This window comes from Camelus ferus, chromosome 25, assembly GCF_009834535.1.
Source record: "Camelus ferus isolate YT-003-E chromosome 25, BCGSAC_Cfer_1.0, whole genome shotgun sequence".
NCBI lineage: Eukaryota > Metazoa > Chordata > Mammalia > Artiodactyla > Camelidae > Camelus > Camelus ferus.
This window is the reverse complement of record NC_045720.1, coordinates 30,795,566-30,816,338: the sequence shown is the minus strand read 5'-3', so window position 1 is coordinate 30,816,338 and position 20,773 is coordinate 30,795,566. Positions and strand designations below refer to the sequence as shown.

Here is a 20,773-nt window from a genome sequence, read left to right as displayed (position 1 = left end):
ATCAGAGTGGTGTAATTCAGAATGACCTTTCTCTGGGGAGAAGTTAGATTTTGACAGGCATCTTTGAAGAGCCTCTTGAGAAAAGTTAGGGTCATTTGATGACTTTTTAAAAATAAATTTCTCTGATACAAAGAAGTTGGTCTGCAATCTTCAAGGCTGGTATCCATTTCCTCCAAGTTGTCTGGGCAACACATGTTTATGCTCTGCCGGCCAAAATACTGTAACATGGATGTAAATGGCAAAGAGCTGTAGGCGTGAATCACCCAGAGTTGAATAGCTGTAAGTTGAGAAAAACCATCAAAACCTGGAGAAGAAGTTATGATATACAGTCAAACACCCAGTGCCTCCAGCATCTCACAAAGTGGCCGCAGCAAATGCAAATAAATGTTAGTGAATGAATGAACTGCTGAAAATGTAGTATTACTATGTTTATATCTCATTATTCTTTAGCAGTGATTCTCAAACTTTTTAGTTTTAGGGCCCCTTTACACTCTTGAAAAATACCGAGGACCTCCAAAAACCTTTTGTTTATGTGGATTATAGCTATTGACTTTTATCAAGTTAGAAATTAAAGCAGAAAATTTTAAACACAAGAATTCACGAACATACATTTCATTAGCCATAAGAACTCTGACATCATATGTCATACAGCCTCTGGAAAACTACACTGTACACTCAGGAAAAAATTAGAGTGAAAAAAATAGCATCTTAGTGTTATTGTAAAATTAGTTTTGACCTTGGGCCCCTGCAAGGATCTCAAAGACCATCCCCTCCAGGTATCCGCAGACCACACTTGGAGAAGTTCTGTTCTGACATGACCACTTACTAGATGGGTATCTTTAGGTAGATAATACCGTCTCTGAGCATCAGTTTCTCATACAGTGTGGTAAGAAGGTGAGGTGATACATGTAGTGGTTAAGAGCAACACCATGAAACCAGAGTGCATGGTTTCTCAATTCAAGCCCTAGACCCTCTTTATCTTTGTGACCTTGGGCAGGTTGCTTACCAATTTGTGCCTCATTTTTTTCTCTTCTGTAAAATGGGAATAGTAGTAGCTACCACATGTGGGTGTAGTAAGGATTCCGCAAGTTAATATGCATAAAGTACTTTAAACTGGTGAAGCACAAGAAAGCAGTATGTGAGGTCAGTCATTACTGTCTTCTTCATTATTGCCATCAGTATTACAGTTGTCAGAACTCCCCGTGGTCCACATATACCTACGGTGAGGTGGTTGCTGGGATGAGCATGAGGAGGAGGGAGGGAGTGCTGGATGGACTTCTTTTTCTTTTCTTTCTTTCTTTTTTTGTATTGAAGTATAGTTTACAGTGTTGTGTCAATTGGATTGATTTGTTTATGTTGGAAAAGATAAGTGGCATCGGTTTAGGTGTAAGTACTATATAAATAAATATTTTGTGAAGGAATTGGTTAAATAACTTGAAAACCACACAGTAGCGGCTAAAGCACCCTGTTGAAAAGCAGATACTGACAGTTTTGAGACTGAAAAGGAACTGTATGAAGTACTGTGGGACAAAAGGTAAAATTGACATCGTCCTGGTCAAACCAGTGGCTAAAATGGCCTTTCGAAAATAATCAGATTTTTCTATGCCATGTCACATTGTTTAAAGTACTCTTTCCTCAACTGTCCCGCAGTTATGTCAGTTCTGCGTTTCCTCCATGGTGCAGCAAGGCATACAGATCATTCAGATTGAAGACAAGACTACAATAATCAATACTACGCCGTATCAGATGTTTTATAAACCACAGTTATCTGTCTCCAGACCCCACTCTGGAAAGGAGGTAAGCAATTCAAACGTGACTGATTTGTCTAAGTTTTGATAAATAAGTAATAATTAGATCAGCTTTTTTTTTTTTTTAACCTAGAACAAATGAAAAGCTCACACAGAATCTAGGTAAAGATTCGTGTAGTTTTGCTTTCATTAAAACCGTGGCCGTCTCGGGCAGCGCTTCCAAGGTAATTGGACGCGGAGACGTCCTACGAAGCCGCAGATCCCGGCAGCTGCGGGCGGAGTGCGGCCGCCGTCTGCCCGGAGGCTGCCGCGCACCCGGGCGCCCTCACTAAAGCCGGGCCGCACCGGCGGCGGGAAGTGGGCCTGAGGACCGTCTCGTGGAAAAGAACATCTGCTTCACAGGCTGTGCTGCCTGAAGGAGCCATGTGTGCCGAAGGCCCAGCCCAGACGAGCCCCAGATCTGGGAGCACTGAGCTCTGTGTCCGCAAGGAGAGGAAATGTGAAAACAACGTACCAGCTCATTTATGTTAACGTCTCTATGGCAGAATATTCGGGAAATGAATCCAGGGAGGATTTTTTTTTTATTCAGTTCTTGATACAGTTCAGATGAACAGTTTCATTTTAAGAGAGTAAGGGGATATTTAAAAGGACTTAAAAACAGAATATGCTAAGTGGTATGCTATTATTTTATGCTATTGAAACCATCATATAGGAAAGTATTATTTTTCTTTGCTTTCATCTGCATTTATTGTTATCCCTTACTTTCAGCTCCTAAAAATTACATTAGAACAATACACAAGGATGCTTAGGAAGCATTATAGTATTTATAAAATGTCAGAATACTAGAATTTCATCTTGGGTCACTGAAGTACTGATAAAATAAATAGGTGACCAGAAGTCCCCTGTCAGGAAGTAGAGGTCAATGATAATTGAGCTGTAGTTGAGGATTTGAGGATAAAACCAGCCTGTGCCCTGATAATGTTCCTGCTTCTCCCCACCCTGAGATTTGGGGTCAGAGTTTTCCAGACTGACACGTCCTCATCTGAAAATGGGCACAATTTTCCATTCCTTGCAGGGTTTGGGTGAAGATTAAATGAGATGATATGAGGAAGAATGCTGGGCACTCAGGAAATGAGAGCTGCCGGCAGCCCCCTCTACACCAGCTCACAATCGGCTCCTGGAGAGAAGTGGAAATCCTCGTTCTTTCTGCAGCCGAGGGGGCCCCTTTTTCCAACCCTGACCCTGCTTCGGGCAGGTGTGGGAATGTTTTAAAGACATGATAATCCCTACCCTCTCTAGGAGACTGTCTGAGACAGTGGGAGAAACAGCAACCAGGGCAGGGGGAAGGCTGGCTTCCAGCCAGGGTCTGCCACACCCGGCTCCGTGCTGCTGGACAAATCATCGGCGCTCTAGAAAACAGCTCCCTCGCTGTGGAAGAGGAGGTGCCAATAAATTATCTCTAAGGCCCTTTTTAAGTCTCAAATTCTGAGATTCTTCTCATGTGCCAGAAAGCGTTTGGAATTCTAACTGAGGGCTGGAGATCAGAGTTTCCTGCTCCCTCGGGATGAGCCTTCAAAAAAAGTGCATCTTCTGAGCTCCCAGCTTACCTTCTGTATCTCATTCAGGTCTGTTCTTTCCAAGGTCCCCCAGGGCACCCGCCACCCTCTTCGTGCAGCCATACCTTTCCAAGAGGACTCCCTCCCAACAAATGGCATTTCTACCACCAGCATCTGGATTTTTTGCAATACCTGGGGGATATCAAGAACTTTACATCACCTTTTAAATCACACCAGCTCTATCACGTTTCATTATGCCTAGAAGAGCAGACCCTGCCTTCACTGCTTGTAATCATCTCATTAGGGCTTTCTCATGGGAACAGGTCTTCCAATATTCCCATGTCCCCCACCTGGCTACCTCCTGAGAATACACAGTTCTGGTTTCTTAGAAGCTGTTCTCTAAAGACCTTAACTTCTCAGTGTGACTATAGTAACGGCGCTCTCTGCACTTTTTCTTTTTTCAGTATTTTCATATTCCAGACAGCACTACTTACAGCGTTTGCCCGGGTGGTGAGCCGCCTGCTGTGACATCCAGCTCCCTCCCTTGCTGGGACTTAATGCCTGACATCAGTCAGTCAGCGTTGGATGCATCCCTGCTTCAAAAACAGATCTTGCTGGCCTTTTCCGCTGCCGCAGCTGCCGGCAGCTCACAGTGTTGGAGCCTGCCAGCTCTGGTCAGACCGGAGTTTCCCAGACAGAGTGTGGCCGTGCCCTTCGGGAATTGTAGGGAAAATGGATTCTGCACCAGGTAGTTTACGTTTATGTAAATGCCCTTCTTTGCTCATTCATCCAGGTACCAGAAAAGACAGGATAGTTGTGGGGCTCACCGCATGTAAAATTAGGTTTGATTTTTATTTTCAGCGGCTTCTAGGTATGGTTTACAACTGGGCAAGGGTTATGATCACACATAGGATATCCCGGTGTACTACGGATGAGATTTTTCCCCTAACACAGCCTAAACCCGGGGAAAATGTGGTGTTTGTACCATAGAATAGCAGCACCTATCTATCATAATGAACAGATCGCCTTCTTTTATGACTTCTTAGCCTCTGTCAAGTGATAAGAAATAAAGGTTAAAATATGAGAGAGTCAAGTTGGAAAGCATTTTCTCTTCCCATATTTTACTTTTACTTCAAAATGGAATTTTTCCCAAAAAGTTATTGAGAGATAACTTAGATAAACACAAGTTACAGAAGACTCTGTTCTGGGTTGTTCCTGCACGCAAGTTGCTCCAATTACCAATTACCAATTATGCAAATAACAACCACAGAATCAAGCCAGAGACGTGTAATGGTTTGCTCTTACCGGATTTTTATTTTGTGGTCGCTTTGCACGCAGTACGTCCTTTCTGTAGCTGTCGGGAATAACTTATTTATGGTATATGTTAAAAGTACAAAAGAAAACATATTGTGACCTTATGAGAGGTACCTTATTCTCATGATTATGAATTTATAGACTTTATTGGAGATTTTAGCCATCTTAACTTTGATGTATATAGAGATTGCTAGAGGTAGTATTTCAAAAGATAACTTCCTAACTCAAGTCATCCATAATGGTAAGGCTCTGTTCCCCACACACATCCTTTCTTCCTTCACAACATTCACAAACATCCCTGATTTTATCAACACTTTCCATCTCTAACTCCAGAGGATTGGCTGTCCTTAATGTTCTGGTTAGAGAAGTTAAGTGTGGTAAGTTTAAGGAAGTATTTTTGAAAGCAGTGTAAACCTATGTGTAGAAAACCAAACTTATTTTTAAAACTGAGAGGCAGAATTTAAAATAACACAATGAGAAATTATGTTAAAGTTTCTAAGATTTTATTAATGTAATTTAACCTTATCTATAAATAATAAGATAGGTATTAGATTGAATGTACCATATTTTAGTCCTGGTGCCCACTTTCTTGACTTTAAGTGAGACATTCTCTGAGGTTGGCCTGCCCGGCTCTTCCAGAATTAGGCTGGGATTGAATTTCATTGTCAATCCAAAGATTATACTCTGAAGTGTTTCATCTCCTCCTCTTTGTCCTCCCCTCAGTACGACAGTGCACATGTGTTGGTGTTTCCTCAAATGCTAATGTACAGTTCATCTTGACATCTCAGACAGATAGTCTTTGGGAAGGATTCATGCTGGCGAACAGGGTAGATGGTGAATGGGAAATTCTTTAGTGTGTTACTGACCGCTTATAATCCGTGTAAACTAAGGGTCACATTTGGCAAGTATATGCCTTCTTTGTAATTTAAACTTCAGAGAGAATTCTTTTTCCTGCTTTGATATAAAACATTGTTTGGTGGTCTCTAGGTCTAAATGGGAGAGTTTCCCTCTGTCTGTTGTAGAGGGCAGCCTATGCCCGCACAGCAATGTTTCTGATGCCAAATAGAAAATACAGTTTTGCTCTTGGTAGTCACAATGGAGATCCTGTAAGGTGTGATGATCTTGTGAAAATGGACAGCAGACATAGTGAGCCTACCTACCTGTAGAACAAAAACAGAGCAGACACCCAGATTCTCCAGTCGTCCTCCTAAAAGCACATCGGCTCCCCCTTTGCCAGAATTTACCAAGCGCTTTTGAGGAAGAAGGCAGCCCATCAGAAGAGATTAAAGCACATGTGCAGAGAGGGGAAAAGAGCAGCAGGAAAAGCTAGCACGTCTGTAATTCTCTCTGAGTGGTAGAAGCTGCAGGATTTTTATTTTAAATAATTTTTCACATTTTTTTTAATATTTCATATAAATACGTGTTACTATTGTCAAGAAAAAATTAATAATAGTGCTTGGCAGTTAATAGATGAGAGGACGGCCTCATTTCTCTGAAAACATTTCCTCTGATGTATAAGAGAGATGTTACAGAGGTTCAGAATATTGCAAATCCGAATGAACATGTACCAGGAGAGAAAGCATGCATCTGTTTCTAAACCATCTCTGTCCTGTGATTGGCTTCTCTTCCAGGGCGGTAGCACTGACGTATCAGGAACACTTGGGGGTGACCTATCTAACCCTCTCCGAAGACCCTAACCCTCGAATAATCTTCCACAACAGATGCCCAGTAACAATACTTATAAAGGAAAATATTAAAGGTATATGTTACAATATTGAATTTAAATAATATAAAACCTATCTTCTTTCTGGAGATTTTTGACTTAATAGTTTCCTGTGATCCTTAAATAAAAATATTATTCTTTAAGTAAACTTCCAGAAGTTTCTCTCACCACTTACGTTTAATATCCCCAAGTCTTTGTCTTCAAGGCCTCAGTCTGCCTATGCCTTTTTTTTTTTTCACTCTTAGATATTCCAATGTTTGAGGTGTATTGCCGAAGAGTTCCTCCTGAGTGCTCAATCCATCATGAGCTGTATCATCAGATTTCCAGTTACCCAGACTGCAGGACCAGAGACATACTTCCCAGCCTCCTTCTGAGAGTGGAATTGCTGGAGGGAATAACGACCGAGTGGAGTGATGCCGTCGACATCAACCATCAGGGAACACAGGTCAGTGGGCCGCTTGCGTTCCTGCCAAAGCCCAAAGAAAAAGTCCCTTTTCTAGGGTTTCCATGGTTGTCTGTTTTTAAACATAGTTTTCTAAATGCTGAACTTCTTGTCTCTGTGTGAGGGCACACGTGTGTCCACTTTTACATCCTCATTTGGTTATGAATTCTCAAACCAAGCATGTATCTCCAAAGTATGCCCTACTTTGAAGATATAAGAGAGGAGCGCTTGGTAAAGCTTCCCCTCCTGGGTCAAATCCAAGGTCAAAAATGAAATTAAATTACTTATCTTCTGCCATTAAGAAGGTGGTCCAACTCTCCAGATTTTAGGACAACCATAATGCCAACCCTAGTTTAACTGCCTCTTTTGAAAATTTGCTTGTTTAAAAATATACATACTTATCCCAGGAGTACATGAAACTTTGCAAACATAAGGACAGTTTTAAAAACCTGAACAGATCTATGTCCTGGTTTGTCTCTTGTCTTACTCTGGATGCTAATGGTGTTATTTTTGTTGAAAACGGCACAGGAACCTAGCATTTCCTTTCTGCTCTACTTAAATTTATCATTTTAAAGTACACTTCAGTGGCATTAAATACATGCACAATGTTGTAAAACCATAACCACTATCTATTTCCAGAAACTTTTCTTCATCCCAAAGAGATACTCTGTACCCATTAAGCAATAACTCCCGTTCTCCCCCTCCCTAGTCCCTGGTAATCTCTGTTTTGCTTTCTGTCTCTGGATCTGCCTACTCTAGGCACCTCATGTAAGTGGAACCATACAGCATTCGTCCTCTGGTATCTGACTTGTTTCACTTAACATAACATTTTCAAGGTTCAGCCATGTTGTAATGTTGTCAGAACTTCATTCCTTTTTATGGCTAAATAATACTGTGTACTTTGCAAAAGTTCTTTCACATCTATTAGTTCATTTGATCTTCACAACAAGCTTTGAAGTAGGTCCTATTGTAATGGTTACAAAACACAATTTATGAATGTATTTACAATAATGACAGTGGTTATTTCATAATCGCTTACTGTATACCAGGCATTGTGCTAATGAGCACTTTACATTCATTCTTATTTAGCCTTTGCAACAGTCACGCAAGATAGGAACTGTCCTCTCCAGGTTACAGAAGTGAAAACTAAGGCGTCCAGAGGGAACGTGGCCTAAGTCCCACGTGTTCCCAGGGAAGGGACTTGTAGGAAGTAGCGTTCACGCGTAGTGGTTAGAGCAGATGCTTTGGAGTCAGGCAAGCCTTAACTCCCCTCTTCCCCCGTCCTGCTGGCACACTCTGTCTCATCTCTCAAGGGATCTCTCCACCCCGGTGAGGTCTCCTCCCCACCCCCAGGACCCCCTACATACTCCAATAACATTTGTAACATTTAATGGCACTTATTTCTGGAAATGATTTCCTACCAAGTCAGGATCCCTGGTGGTCAGATACCTGCCCTGTTCATCCTCGGCCTACAGCAGAGTGCCTGTCAACACAGTCAGATGTGAATAAATATCAAACGAATAGATGAATGACTGAATGAATGAGTGAGAAGATGAGGTTCCCAAGAGAGATCTTGTGAAGGAGGGAAAGAAGGTCGCAGGCTAACCTTGGGAAACTCCAACATGTGAGTGTCGTGCGTAGCAGGGGGAGAGGCCGGGCGGGGTGGAAACATGAAGGCCCTGAAAGAGGAAGCCTAGGAGGTGGAAGGCAGGGAGAAGAGGGCAGGCACGATGAGCACTGGAAGTTACAAGTTCAGAGGCAGTGGAAGTGAGGGAGAGCGAGAATGGGTGGGAAGTGCTCTTTTCAGGAGTACGGCTATGAAGCAAATGAGATCGGGGGTTGGGGGGTCGCCCTTTATTACGGTAGGAGAGGAGCCAGTCAAGCAGCCGTGACCACAGGAAAGAGGAGTGGCAAGTCCAAAGCTCCGGGGGTGTAATTCTACTCGAGCAGGAGGACCGTGCCTTCTTCTCTGACGATGGAAGAGAGGTGGGGCTGGGCAGAGATATAGGTAGAGATCTTTGGAGGAACAGGGCTGAGAAATGGGGTGAAGTGATGCTCGGTGGCCTTAAGTCTGCTGTGAAGCATGGTTTGAATCAGCTGCTAAGAGAGAGGGAGGGAAAGGGTGGGGGCCCGGGGAGAGCAGTAGCTGTGCAGACAGGTGACAGACGTGGCCAGGGACAGGGGCTGAGCAGGCTGGGGTCCCCGCTCACCTTGGAGACCTGCAAGTGTGGTGGCCCCAAACTGAGGGCTGTGATTTCCATCTGCAGTGCCCATGTGATGAACAGGGAGAAGCTGCTGGGTCTGTACGGCCTTAGGACACATCCCCCGTCTTGTCTTGGGAATTTACAAAATAAATATCACCAACTACTTGAGGGTCCCAGAGCTCCCCTGCATCGTTATGAAGGTTTTTGAAACTTGCTTATATATGCCTAGAGAATTCTTTACAATAGGCATTGTGCCTGCCAAACCTTAGTTTGGGGATTCCCGTTCACTCTAAATTTCCTCAAACCTTTGTAGTCAGGGACACTTCAAAGCTAAGAGGAGGTACTCTTTCCAACACCCTTATCATCCCTGGTCTGAGGACCCAGCAAAGTCTCATGTTCCCATTAATCTTTAAGGAGCTGCGGGCCATATGTCCTGCAGACCACGGTTTACTTCCTACCCTGGAGGAAGATTTGTTTCAAACCCTCACTGACATCTCCTCAGTAACACACCAGGACATATAAATCACCAGGGAGCGTGGGGAGCTGTGTCTTCCGATGAAAGGAGGCAGCCCTCCTGTAGGAGTGAGCTTGTCTCCCAGAAGCTTTTCCTCGGCCCTGGCTCTGAGGCACGTGATGTGAAATTCAAAGCTGACCTAAAAAAGCAGAATTAAAACACCGTAAAATCCCCATTATGCCGCAAGGGAGAAAACTCACTTAGCTGTTGTCAGTCATAGGTACGCAACTGCCTCGATTTTGTAAATAGGACCGTGTCATGTGGTATAATTTTGAGGTGCAATATGGGAGGGAAGAGGCAGAAAACCACTTTATAATCACCCAAAGAAGTATTCTTTGGATCAAGAGTTATCAAAAAGACCTGAGAGCATGCAGGCTGCAAAATTCTCATTGCTGTGGGTTCTCTGGGGTCTGTCCCCGGCTCACACCCAGTCAGAAGGTGTCTCAGCCAGAGGCCCTGCAGCGGCAGCTGTGGCTGAGAGCCAGACTTGAGGGGGAAAATATCTTTAGATTCTCAATAAATAAGTAAAGGCATGAAAAGTAAGCTTAGGTTGATCATTTTAAGTCATAATTTTGACCCCATCAGGGAAATAGTTTAGAATCCTGTCATAGTGTATGTGATTTCAATAACTGATACAGCCTGAAACCTTATTTTTGTCAGAGTTAGGCAACATTCTTCTGAAAAATTCCAAACCAAAAAAGTACAAAGAAAACATCGTAGTTACCATTTAACTAACATAAACATTGCGAAGTGCACTTTAGTCATTCAGTCAGCAAGCACTTAGGGAGCTTCTAGCGCATGTCAGACGTGAGAGTTTTGGTGTAAAGCACGGGAACAGAAATGCAACACAGCCTCGCCCTCAAGCAGACTGCGTTGGGAGGAGGTAATTAACAAGCAAGCGATCACGTAGGTCGTTTCTTGTTGTGAACTCTGATAACAGCTCTGAAGGAAAGATAGGTACAGTTGTGCTGTCCCCAGCAGACCAGTGTGAGAGGCCAAGGAGTGTGTCCCTGGCCAGTCGACCGTGCGTCTGTGCCCTCACGGAGGAACAGGCATTAAGTAGACAAGAGAACAGGAGAGTTTTCTTGGCAGAAAGAACAACATATTCAGAGCTTTGGTGCTCAGAGCGTGCACGTGGGCCTTTCAGGGACCTAGCTGCCAGTGTGTTGGTAGTGCCAGAGGAAGGAAGAGGGGGAGGGAGAGGAGGCCAGTGAGGCAATTCAAGGCCAAACCTGGCAAGATCCTGTCGCTCCAATCAAGGATTTCCATTTTTATCTTAGGAGCCATGGAAAGTGATTGAATTATTCATGAAAAGCAGTTACTGAGCCAAAGAAGGAGCAGTTTGAACCCCAAAAAGCAGATTAAAACGTTCCCTTTGCCAGTAATTTCTCTTCTACGAAGATCCAGTAAATTCTCATGATCTTTGACCCTTAGCAGAAGTGTTTAGCCAGGTCAGCCTCAGCTGTTTTCTTCTCCAGTGAGCTCTGTATCGTTACAGAGCGCTTTCACGTCTGACAGTCCCCATTCTTTCAATTATTCAACAGGCTTTTGCTGAGAACCTATCAAAGGCCAAACCCTTGCCCCGAATAATGTGTAATTCCCACCTTCAAGGCACCTGAGTAACTAAATAAATGCGGTCAAGTAGTAAGTCCTAACACAGAGCCTTTGATCACTGCAAAAATTCTAAGATAGTCAGGGCAGTAATTTTGATGTTTACGTTACTGATGAGAGGGTTGAGGCTTAAAGAGTAATCCGCTGGGTTCTTTCTAATTAAGTAGCATCAGGCTGGAACCTGGGTCTGCGCACATGTGGCTTGGTCTTGTCTTTCCTCCACCAAGTTGAGGTCACTGCCATGTGGAGTCCTGCCCTGGCTACAGACATTGCTACCTGAAAGTCAGTGAAAGCACAGGTTAGAAGAGATTTTCTGATTTCCCCTTTTCCCTAAAACAAGAGTCCCCTCCATGACATCCCACCTCGGAAGACTCCCAGGGTACCAGTCATGGCTTATTCCAGCAGGGACTATGAGAAAATTTCTGCTTGTATCAAACCAAAAGCTCTGTCTGTAGCATCCATTCATCCTTCCTTGTGTAGCCCTCTGGGGCATCACAGAATGTTTTCTTCCCCTTTAATACAGCCGCACTACAGTTATTTGAAGGCAGCTTCAACATCTTCTCTAAGTGTTCCCTTATCCAGGCCAAACATTTCTGGTTCCTTGAATCATTCCTTCAGTAAATGTGATTTCCAGACCCATCACCACAGTTACCCTTGTCTGAACACACTAGCGTGTTCTGTTCCCTTTTAAAAATCTGGCAGCCAGAATTACACACAGTATTCCAAATGTGGTCTAACCAGCTATTACCTCCCTATGCTTCCATTAATAAAGTAGAAGATTGAGTTAGCTTTTTATTAACAAGTTCAGACTGTTTGTTATTATTGAACTCGTGGTCAGCCACATCCCCCAGGTCTTTATCGTATGACTTGCTGTATAGTTGACTTTTTGAACCCAATGACAGGACTTTACATTTATCCCCAATAAATTAAATCTTGTTGCTATTGGCATAGTCTACTTGTTGAAATCACTTTTTTAAAAAATTGTGATGCTGTCATCCAACATATTAAGAATCCCTAGTAGCTTTATGTCATCTATAGATGTGGTAAGCATGCAGTCTATGTGTTCATCCAAGTCATTAATAAATGCATTGAACAGGACAAGTCCAAGGTCTACATACTGGTGAATCACCAGACACTTCCCTAATGCATGGGTTCAATCAGCCACTAATGCACCAAACTCTACTGTCATCTAGCCCACATTTCTTAAATAAGAAAATGCATCTAAAAGCACTTTTAATCTCTACTGTATAAGATATTTTTCTTATCTTGCTTACAAGAGCATCATGAGACACTTCAGTAAATGCCTTGAGGAGCCAGGACTCCAATGTGTCATCGGTCCATTTGGTGCAGATCAGACAGGAGGAAGCCTGAGCACTGATGCTTCCAGAGCATGCAGTCATTTTCAGAGCTCTCATTAGCCCCAGTCCCCAGATTCTTACAGAGAGAAGAAGGTACTGATCCAAGTGAGTACCTGATTTAGCATATGTGTAGTGCAGATGTTTTGGCTTCTTGCTTACTTCTCTCCCTCACACCCCAGATCAGGGCCAGAAGAGATATCAGCAAGTTGGCACCCACTTCCAACATCTGCCAAGTGGCCTGGTCTAGAGTCTCCTGTGTGTTTCCAGTTTGTTCTGGTTGAGTCCCCATTGCTACCAAAGATACTTGGGAGTAGGGATTTCCCTGAAATACTTTTCAATAAGTATACAGAGGGAATAATACACCCAGAATGTCTGCTGTTTTCTTCTCATCTTTGTCCAATCTTTTCTACCTTGATCATCTTAGAAATTCGTCCCCCCTTTGTTTCCCCTCTGAGAGATCTAATTCATCTCAGAGCTTTAGCTACCAACTATCACCCCATCACTCCCAGATGTCTATTTCTGGCCCCCACATCCCTCCCAAGCTCAAATCTCTACTTCTAGCCACCCGCCAGACATCTCCGCTTGAAAGACCTACAGCCACCTCAAACCATCGCCATCGTCTGAAACCAAAGTGACCCTTTTCCATTCCACAAGCCAGCTTCTCCTAGAGTCTGTACTTCAGTTAATGTCGTCACTGTTTTCCCAGTATAAAAACTTTAAACAACATTGATATAAATTTGTATGGACTGCCTGCTTTATGTCAAGCACTTGACATATTGTCATTAGTCCACATCACATCTCATAAAGGTGAATGCTTCCTGAAGCTCGGAGAGGTTAACTTGCACAGAGCAAGTGGACCTGGGATTCAAACCCAGGACTGTCTAGGTCCCAAGCCTGTCTTTCTCTCTCTTCCCCTGCACATCCAGTAAGTCACCAGGTTGTGGTAGAAATTCCTCAGAAGTGTCTCTGTGTCTGCCCCTTCTCTCTGTGACCAGGGTCTACCTCAGGCCTTTTATTTATCATCTCTCTCTCTCTCAGATTTTAGCAGTAGCCCCTTAAAAGGTCTCTCTGTTATCACCTCCCTGCCCTCAAATCTGTCTCCACGACTTCCACCAAAGTGATTGCTAAAACACAGGGCCAGCCCAGAAAAGCCTCTCCAGCCCACTGGACTGCTGAAGACAAACCACTCCCTGCGACCAGGAAAGCTCCTCTCACTCCCTTCCTTCCTCCCTCTGCAGGTCAGACTTCAATCATGTGGAACTCTCTTCCTCCCTTCAAAGTCTGAGTCTTGAATTCTTCTGTACCATGCTTTGCCTTCTTAAAACATTCCTTAACAAACTGTTTGATCTGGAGGTATAAGTAAATTTTATATTTATTCCTTACCCAAATAGAGGGTGAAATGTTTTATGAATTTTTGCAGAAAGTCAGCAGAACAAATGCAATGTCTGACTGCCATGTGATTAAATCAGTTTATGGAGGCTAAGACATCCCACAATCTGCTAGAGACATGCTGGAAACCCGGGAAACCCATAGCGTAAAATTCCAGTCCAAGGGCAGAAGAAGATGAAATGAAATGTCCCAGCTCAAACAGAGAGGTGACAAAAAGGGGGCAAATTCTTTCTTTCTCCACCTTTTGTTCTACTCCGGCCCTCAATGAATTGGTGATGCCCACCCACATTCAAATGCAAATCTCCCCTGGAAACATCCAGAAATAATGTTTTAATCTGGATGCCCCATGACCAGCCAAGTGGACATAAAATTAACCATTAACAAGGAAGTGAAAATGTGAGGGGGTCGGGGTGAGATGAGTCGGGTAGAGGGAGAACTGGAGAGTGATGAAGTCCAACAAGAGACACTATAATGGGAACGAAGACCAGCTGAAGAGGAAATTAGTACAAACTGGAGGAGTGTGCAGCTTAAGGCCTCTTAATAACAGGGATACCTGTTCCGTAACTCAGCCGCAGCACTGGGATGCTTTCTAACTCCCTCTTGGTTATCCCTGGATTGTCACATATTGCCTGGAGGGAGTGGTGCAGGGGGGGTGTGGGGTGGGGGGAATGGGAGAGAAAGGAAGAGAGATGGACTTTCAAGAATTTCAGTTACTTCCTAGGCATCACCTTGTAACTTACTTACTCTGTAAAATTAAACTGGTATAAATTTTTTAAAATATTGTTTGTTGGCTGTAAATATAGTAAATAACCATTTTAATAAAGATAGCTGAATATACAGCAAAGCACAGGTCATATTACACTGTTCTTGCTGGTAATTGTAGGAAAAGATAATGTACTATGTAGAAGGCAGGACCTAGGCTTCAAAGTTTTTCTTGTCTAAGTGCTTACTTACTGATCTGAGTTCTCTTACTGTATGTCGCCTGTAGCTTTCCACGCACACCCTCACACTACCAACGCGAAGAAAGTGAAAAACAACTACACGACAGCATCCATCAGGACTGACTAGCTTATACTGTAATAACAAACAACCCAAAAAAAATAATCCACTCGGCCATTAATCATTCACTTCATTCTCCACTCCACCCCCCACACTGCCGCCCCAAACACAACAGAACAAATCTCCCCAGGGTTCTAACCAGTCACCACATCCCACTGGAAATCGCATACTTCTGAGTGGTGCTCTCTGAGTCTGGATGTGACTTGTTTTCATCTGGAGACCTATGATCCCATCAGCCCCCTGCCAAATGACAGGACAAGAGAATGGTGGTAACTCCTCCAAATTAGAAAAAGGGGGAATGAGAGGCATACCCAGCCTCTTGTCCATGACAGTTCTGAAGTTTCCCCGCACGCCCTGCGGGCACACCTTGGAAGCTGGGAGCAGTCTTCAGGCCCTCTCGCTGCTTGTGGAAGCACTCTTTTACCATCATTCTTCCAGTCCCTGGTTTACCCTCCGAGGGCTTCCTCGGCCACATCTGAAGGCGTATTGAGCCCTAGTCAATCCCAGTCTCCTTTAGTCCATGTTCGTGAATTAATTAGGCAATAGTGATTTCTCCAGAACTCGGTGGACTTCTTATCTGTTTGATTCCAGAGAATCCCACATGCTAATAACCACATCCTTAGTTCTTAAGACATATTTTCTGTGCTATCTTGCTTCCCTACCTCTGTCTGAATTTAAAACAGCCTGTGTGGCAAAGTTATACTCTCCATCTAAACTTTTTTCTCGGTTACTGAAACAGTTAAGGAGTTTTAGCAGTGAGCGGGATGCCTATACGTGGCCCTCAGCATGTCCAAAGACTACATTTTATCTCTGGCTGTTTGGGGTTTGAAAGCGTTTCTAACTCTGCAGAGCCCTGAATTTCTGGAATCTCTTTCTTCTCTTTAATTTTTATTTGCAAACTGGCTAGTTCTTTCCTGAGCTCATGTCTTCTTCATAATACGTTGCCAGGCGCAGCCAGCAGCAGCCAACACACACTGCTAATATTTTGTTTTCAAACCTCATCTTCTAGAGCTACAAATAAATCTATTAGGTGTACAATCTACCTCTCAAGTCATCTCAGACAGTGGTTTTACTGAGTGTCTTGCTGCTTTGTAACATGAGTTCCCATTCTTGTAGCTTTCAATAGCAATTTCTACTGCCTACCATTAAGCCAAGGAGTCGTATTTTAGGTTTTTGCTGGAACCCTACTGTGACCAGTATCTCTCTCTGTCAGTATAGGCTGCATTATGCTGCCCGGCCCTCATCCTAGCTTTTCCTCCTTGCTCGTGCTGCATGGCCAGTGCTCGTCACCAGGGGGCTCTGTTCTGCATGGTCACACAGGGACCCAGGTTGATGGAGGCTCCATCATCTTCCATTGCCCCATTGTAACAAACCACCCCAAAGCATGGAGACTTGAAACAGCAGTGATTTGGAGGGTCTGGTTGGGTGATGTTTCTGCATGATGAACCTGAGATCACTCACGCAGCTGCATTCAAGAGGGGGGTTGGCTAGGGATGAGTTCAGCTGGGAAGTCTGGGCAGCTCTCCTACCATGTGGTCCTTCCCTCGCAGGGAAACTAGACCAGGCTTCCTTGCATGGTTGACAAGAGGATAAACCTCGAAAAGCAAGCTGTATCATGCCTCTTCTTGTCTCGTGCTTGCTGACATCCCGTTAGCTGAAGAAAGTTGCAAAGCCAAGCTTTGTGTCATTATGGGAAGGGATTAAACAAGGGCATGGATCCTGAGATGTGCAATTCCGTGACTGTCTAACAGTCTACCACAGCTACGTAGAACAGGAGTCAGCAGACTTTTTCTTTGAGGTCTACATAGTAAATACTTCAGGCTTTGCAGGCTCCATAGTCTCTTTACAAGTTCTCAACTCTGCTATTAGACAGAGTCAGTATGTAAATACACGAACATAGCTATGTTCCAATAGAACTATTTCAAAGAACAGGCATCTGCTTGGATGCGGCCCACCAGTGATACGGAACATAAAGCCTTTATTCCGTCTCTGCAGCAGGGGAGAAGGCTGGCGCGTTTATGCTTTGGCTTAGAACTGACATCTGTCAGTTCTGCCCTCAGCCCGTTGGCCAGAGCTAGTCACGTTGCCACAGCAGTGGGGCAGGGAGTATAACCCCACTCCCCGCTGAGAAGGAGAGGGCAGCTCGACGTTGGTGGACACTGGAAGTCTCTACCACAGGAACCACATCGAGATGATGTCCATTCAGATCTTCATTGAGCACGAGGCGCTGGTTATAAATACTGAAGAAAATGCACACAAAACTGCTGCCCTCACAAACTTATACTGAAGACTCTGGTAGTTAACACCCTAAGGGGGAGAAGCATTTTATACATCTCTACCCTGGAACTGCTAGCTCTTATTTCATTATTTGTGAACTTGGCTTTAAACATCCAATAAATGATTGGATGATTAAATGATCAAACATGAGACCAAGACAAGGACTGATTTTAATTTCCGGGGGACCTGGGTTTAGGTGCCCAGTTCCTCTGGCACTTAGGTACCTAACTCTCTAATCCCTAAAGCTCACACTGTACAAAATGGTTGACGTTATAAGTTGTTTCTCCACATGCGGAAAGAACTAAGAATAGGCACCAGAAGTTAAGGTCTGGGTTTCTTCCGTTCTAGTCGTGAGTGAAAGGGGCACTCTGCAGAATTTCTCTCCAGAGTCTACGTTTTTGGCCAGAAGAAGTACCTTAAAGGTTTGGGTTGCTTTGCTTGCTTTCAAGGTCCCCTGAGCAGTTAACAGAAACAATCAGCTTGCCTTACCTTTCCGATCTTAGGAAGTCCAAGTGTCCTCACTTCATACTGCCTCCAGATCGCTTTGAGATTGAGCAGAACAATACGTACTTCCCTCTTCTGATCACCTCCTTCCCTCTTGGGAGGGGTGGTAGTTCTGGTTTCTAACACTGTCTGCTAAAACCCCGGAGAATGCTCTGAAATTACAGACAGTCCTCGAGAGAAGGGAATATGGATGGGAACATAGGACCTTACAAAGATTTGTGTCAGATGAATAATCCCATGTCTGTAAGCCTAGTAAAAAACCGATCAATTTCCTTTACATATCATACTTTTTGTAAAAATCATAGCTTTTTGTAAATGTGAGTGTCTCTCAGAGAGTACCTGTTTTGTTTTAGATTCGTGAGCTGAGCCGTTTTTCAGGTTGGCTGCATTCCACATTTTATCATAGTCAGTTCAATTCTTATCTTGGAACAAAGGAGCAAATTCAGGAAACAGAGTTTTCTGAAACAGATACTTTTGCAAAACAATCCGTTTGGGAAACATGCCACTAGCGAATACAAAAGGACTCCACTCCTGCCCTTAAGAAGTTGACAATCTAGTGATTGAATCTGTGATAGAAACCAGTGACTGTAATACATACAATAAGATTTGTCATCAAACAGAAGTATGGTTAAATTATTTTTAGAAATGTACGAGTAGGTATCAAGCTAAGGAAAGGAGTAGAAAAATTAGAGAATTATCTTCCTGGTATAAGGTGTTCTTACCTATAGGTGCAAAGATACAGAGGATTTGGAAAGGGCTTTCATGGGGGAAGGCATGTTCTCTGCACAGAGGGTGCCGAGGGGCAGACAGGGGCCTAAATAAGCTACAGCATTCGATGGCTGCAGAATGAAAAAGCTAGTGCAGGAGCCGGCAGAGCGGGAGATGAAGACAGGGAAGAGGCAGAGATGACCTCCGGGTGCCCTGGATGCTGAAGATGGTCAGGATTTCTGATGGAGGAGCCATTATTCAAGAAAGAAGCCCAGTGGTCTTGAAGTCACATCCAGGAGTGAGAATCACAGACTCCTGGTACCTCTTCATTTGGTCAGAATTAGAATACATTCATTACATGCCAGGTGGACATCTAGCTTTGTTCCCTCACCCAGGAATTTTCAGTTCTTTCTTCTTTTATTTGCTGTCCTAACAATAATAAAGGGCCCAGACTTGGCCTGCATTGGTATTGCAAATCACCAGGATCAACGTTCCCAAACACAGGGAGGTTCTTGCCCTTAACCTCAGGTAATGCTGGCTGTGAACATGGTGTTCTTGGAGCTGTTTTTCAAATAGTTCTGTTCTGTTTTCAAATATTTATCCATTTAAGCACCATCGGTATTTAATGCTGAAAGGACATCTGTTCTGCTGGCCTGGCACCTGGCTTCTGAGATAGAACTTTTTTTTCTAGGTCTTAGTCCACCTTCTCATGGAAGAAAAATTAATTTTGACTCCAAGCAAATGAAGTTATCTGACATTCTTGTTACAGTTATATGAGGGACCTTGAGGGGATTATAGCATGTCCTGTTGGTGGTTTTCAGGTGTCCCCAGCATAGAAGGGCATCCTTGTGGCAGTAAGTCAATACTCAAGAGCCTGCAAGTTTTTTGCACATTGCATTTCAAATCTTGAGTTTTAGGGGGTTTTCCCCCCCAGAGATTCATACGCACACGTAAAGCTCGCCCATGGCGGGACTCCAGCCCTTGTAGAGTTATTTGCCAATTCCAGAGAGCAGAGAATGAAGATACTCATGCCCCGTCATCCATCTTTTTTTTTCTGTGAACCTTACAGCTGGATATTGAAAAATCTGGATTTGATTTTTTTTCTCATTCCAAGTCAGCGGAATAGCCTGTAAAAATGGTTATAAAGGAAATATAACCAGGAAGTGTTTGTGGTATTGAATCAGAACTTAAGACATCAGAAGCCATTTCAATAGCATCTTTTATTTCTTTTCAATCAGATTTTGAATACTTTTTGCAGGTTGTGTTTCTGACTGGCTTTGGCTATGTCTATGTGGACATTGCCCACCGATGTGGCACAGCCTTCATCACTGTGGCCCCAGAAGGAAAAGCTGGACCTATTTTAACTAATACCAACAGGTAGGCTTCATTATTATCCCAGTACCAGCATGGTAAGTTTCCTGTGTTAAAGTTGTCAGCTTACTGTTTACCATTCCTCATCATCCCTGAAAATAACATTGAAGCTTTTGGTTAATTGTTGTGGACTCCATAAGGATGTGGTTACTAACATTAAATGACACCGATAATAAGAAGCAATATATCATCTTGCGTGGGTACCGCTTCCAGTTCTTCTGTAGAAAGTTTAACAAACTGATTTACAAACTGAGACATGCATCTTAGAATTATACATTATCATTAGCATGAAATGCAAATTCATACTTTTGTATCCACAGCACAACCTGGTAATTGGTAATCAGATTTAGCAGTTAGAGCTACAACAAAAATAAATTCACCTCTTAGAACCACATTTTCCCCTCTTCAACCTGAATGTCGCCATCACGTTTTAGACATGTGAACCAGAGTTAATATCCTTATTTTAAAACAACTCATATAATTCAGTAGGTATGATACAAAGATAGTCCCTCCTTCTAAAAATTAAATAAGGACAAAAAGCATGAACAGAAAATTCTAGGAAGAGGAAACACAGGTAATCAAAGAAATGCAAATTTAAATGAGATATTAACCATGATATTCCATCATATACAGTCCTAGTAAAAGTGTAAGTTGTTAACCATTTTCTGGAGAGCACTTTAGCAATATATAGTAAGAACTTTAAAATCCCTTTGGCTTGGAAATTCCACTTTTAAGAGTTTTAAGAGCTTAAGAGTTAAAGCAGTCATTAGGGAAATAGGCAAAGGTATGCCAAGAGATAATTATCACATTGCTAATTATAATGGCAAAATATTCAGAGTACAAATCCCATCAGTAGGGGCATAAAGGATACATTAATGTATCATAAATGGTATTTCCACAGAAAAGAGGCTTGTAGGATTTTAGTGAAATAGAAAAATACATACAATAAATCTAAAATAAAGCAAACAAAATATAAAATTGAATATATATGTATC

General features: G+C 43.1%; 1 protein-coding gene across 8 annotated transcripts in view; it reads left to right on the top strand.

The window, feature by feature from the left end:
- Positions 1 to 20,773, top strand: part of VPS13B (vacuolar protein sorting 13 homolog B) — a 627,764-nt gene that overhangs the window by 582,287 nt on the left and 24,704 nt on the right. For all 8 annotated transcript variants that reach the window (XM_032468222.1, XM_032468224.1, XM_032468221.1 and 5 more), the window contains 5 exons: positions 1,651 to 1,797; positions 3,769 to 4,052; positions 6,250 to 6,377; positions 6,587 to 6,786; positions 19,666 to 19,784. In XM_032468222.1, the coding sequence (XP_032324113.1) occupies positions 1,651 to 1,797; positions 3,769 to 4,052; positions 6,250 to 6,377; positions 6,587 to 6,786; positions 19,666 to 19,784 (878 nt within the window). The remainder of the gene's footprint in view (positions 1 to 1,650; positions 1,798 to 3,768; positions 4,053 to 6,249; positions 6,378 to 6,586; positions 6,787 to 19,665; positions 19,785 to 20,773) is intronic.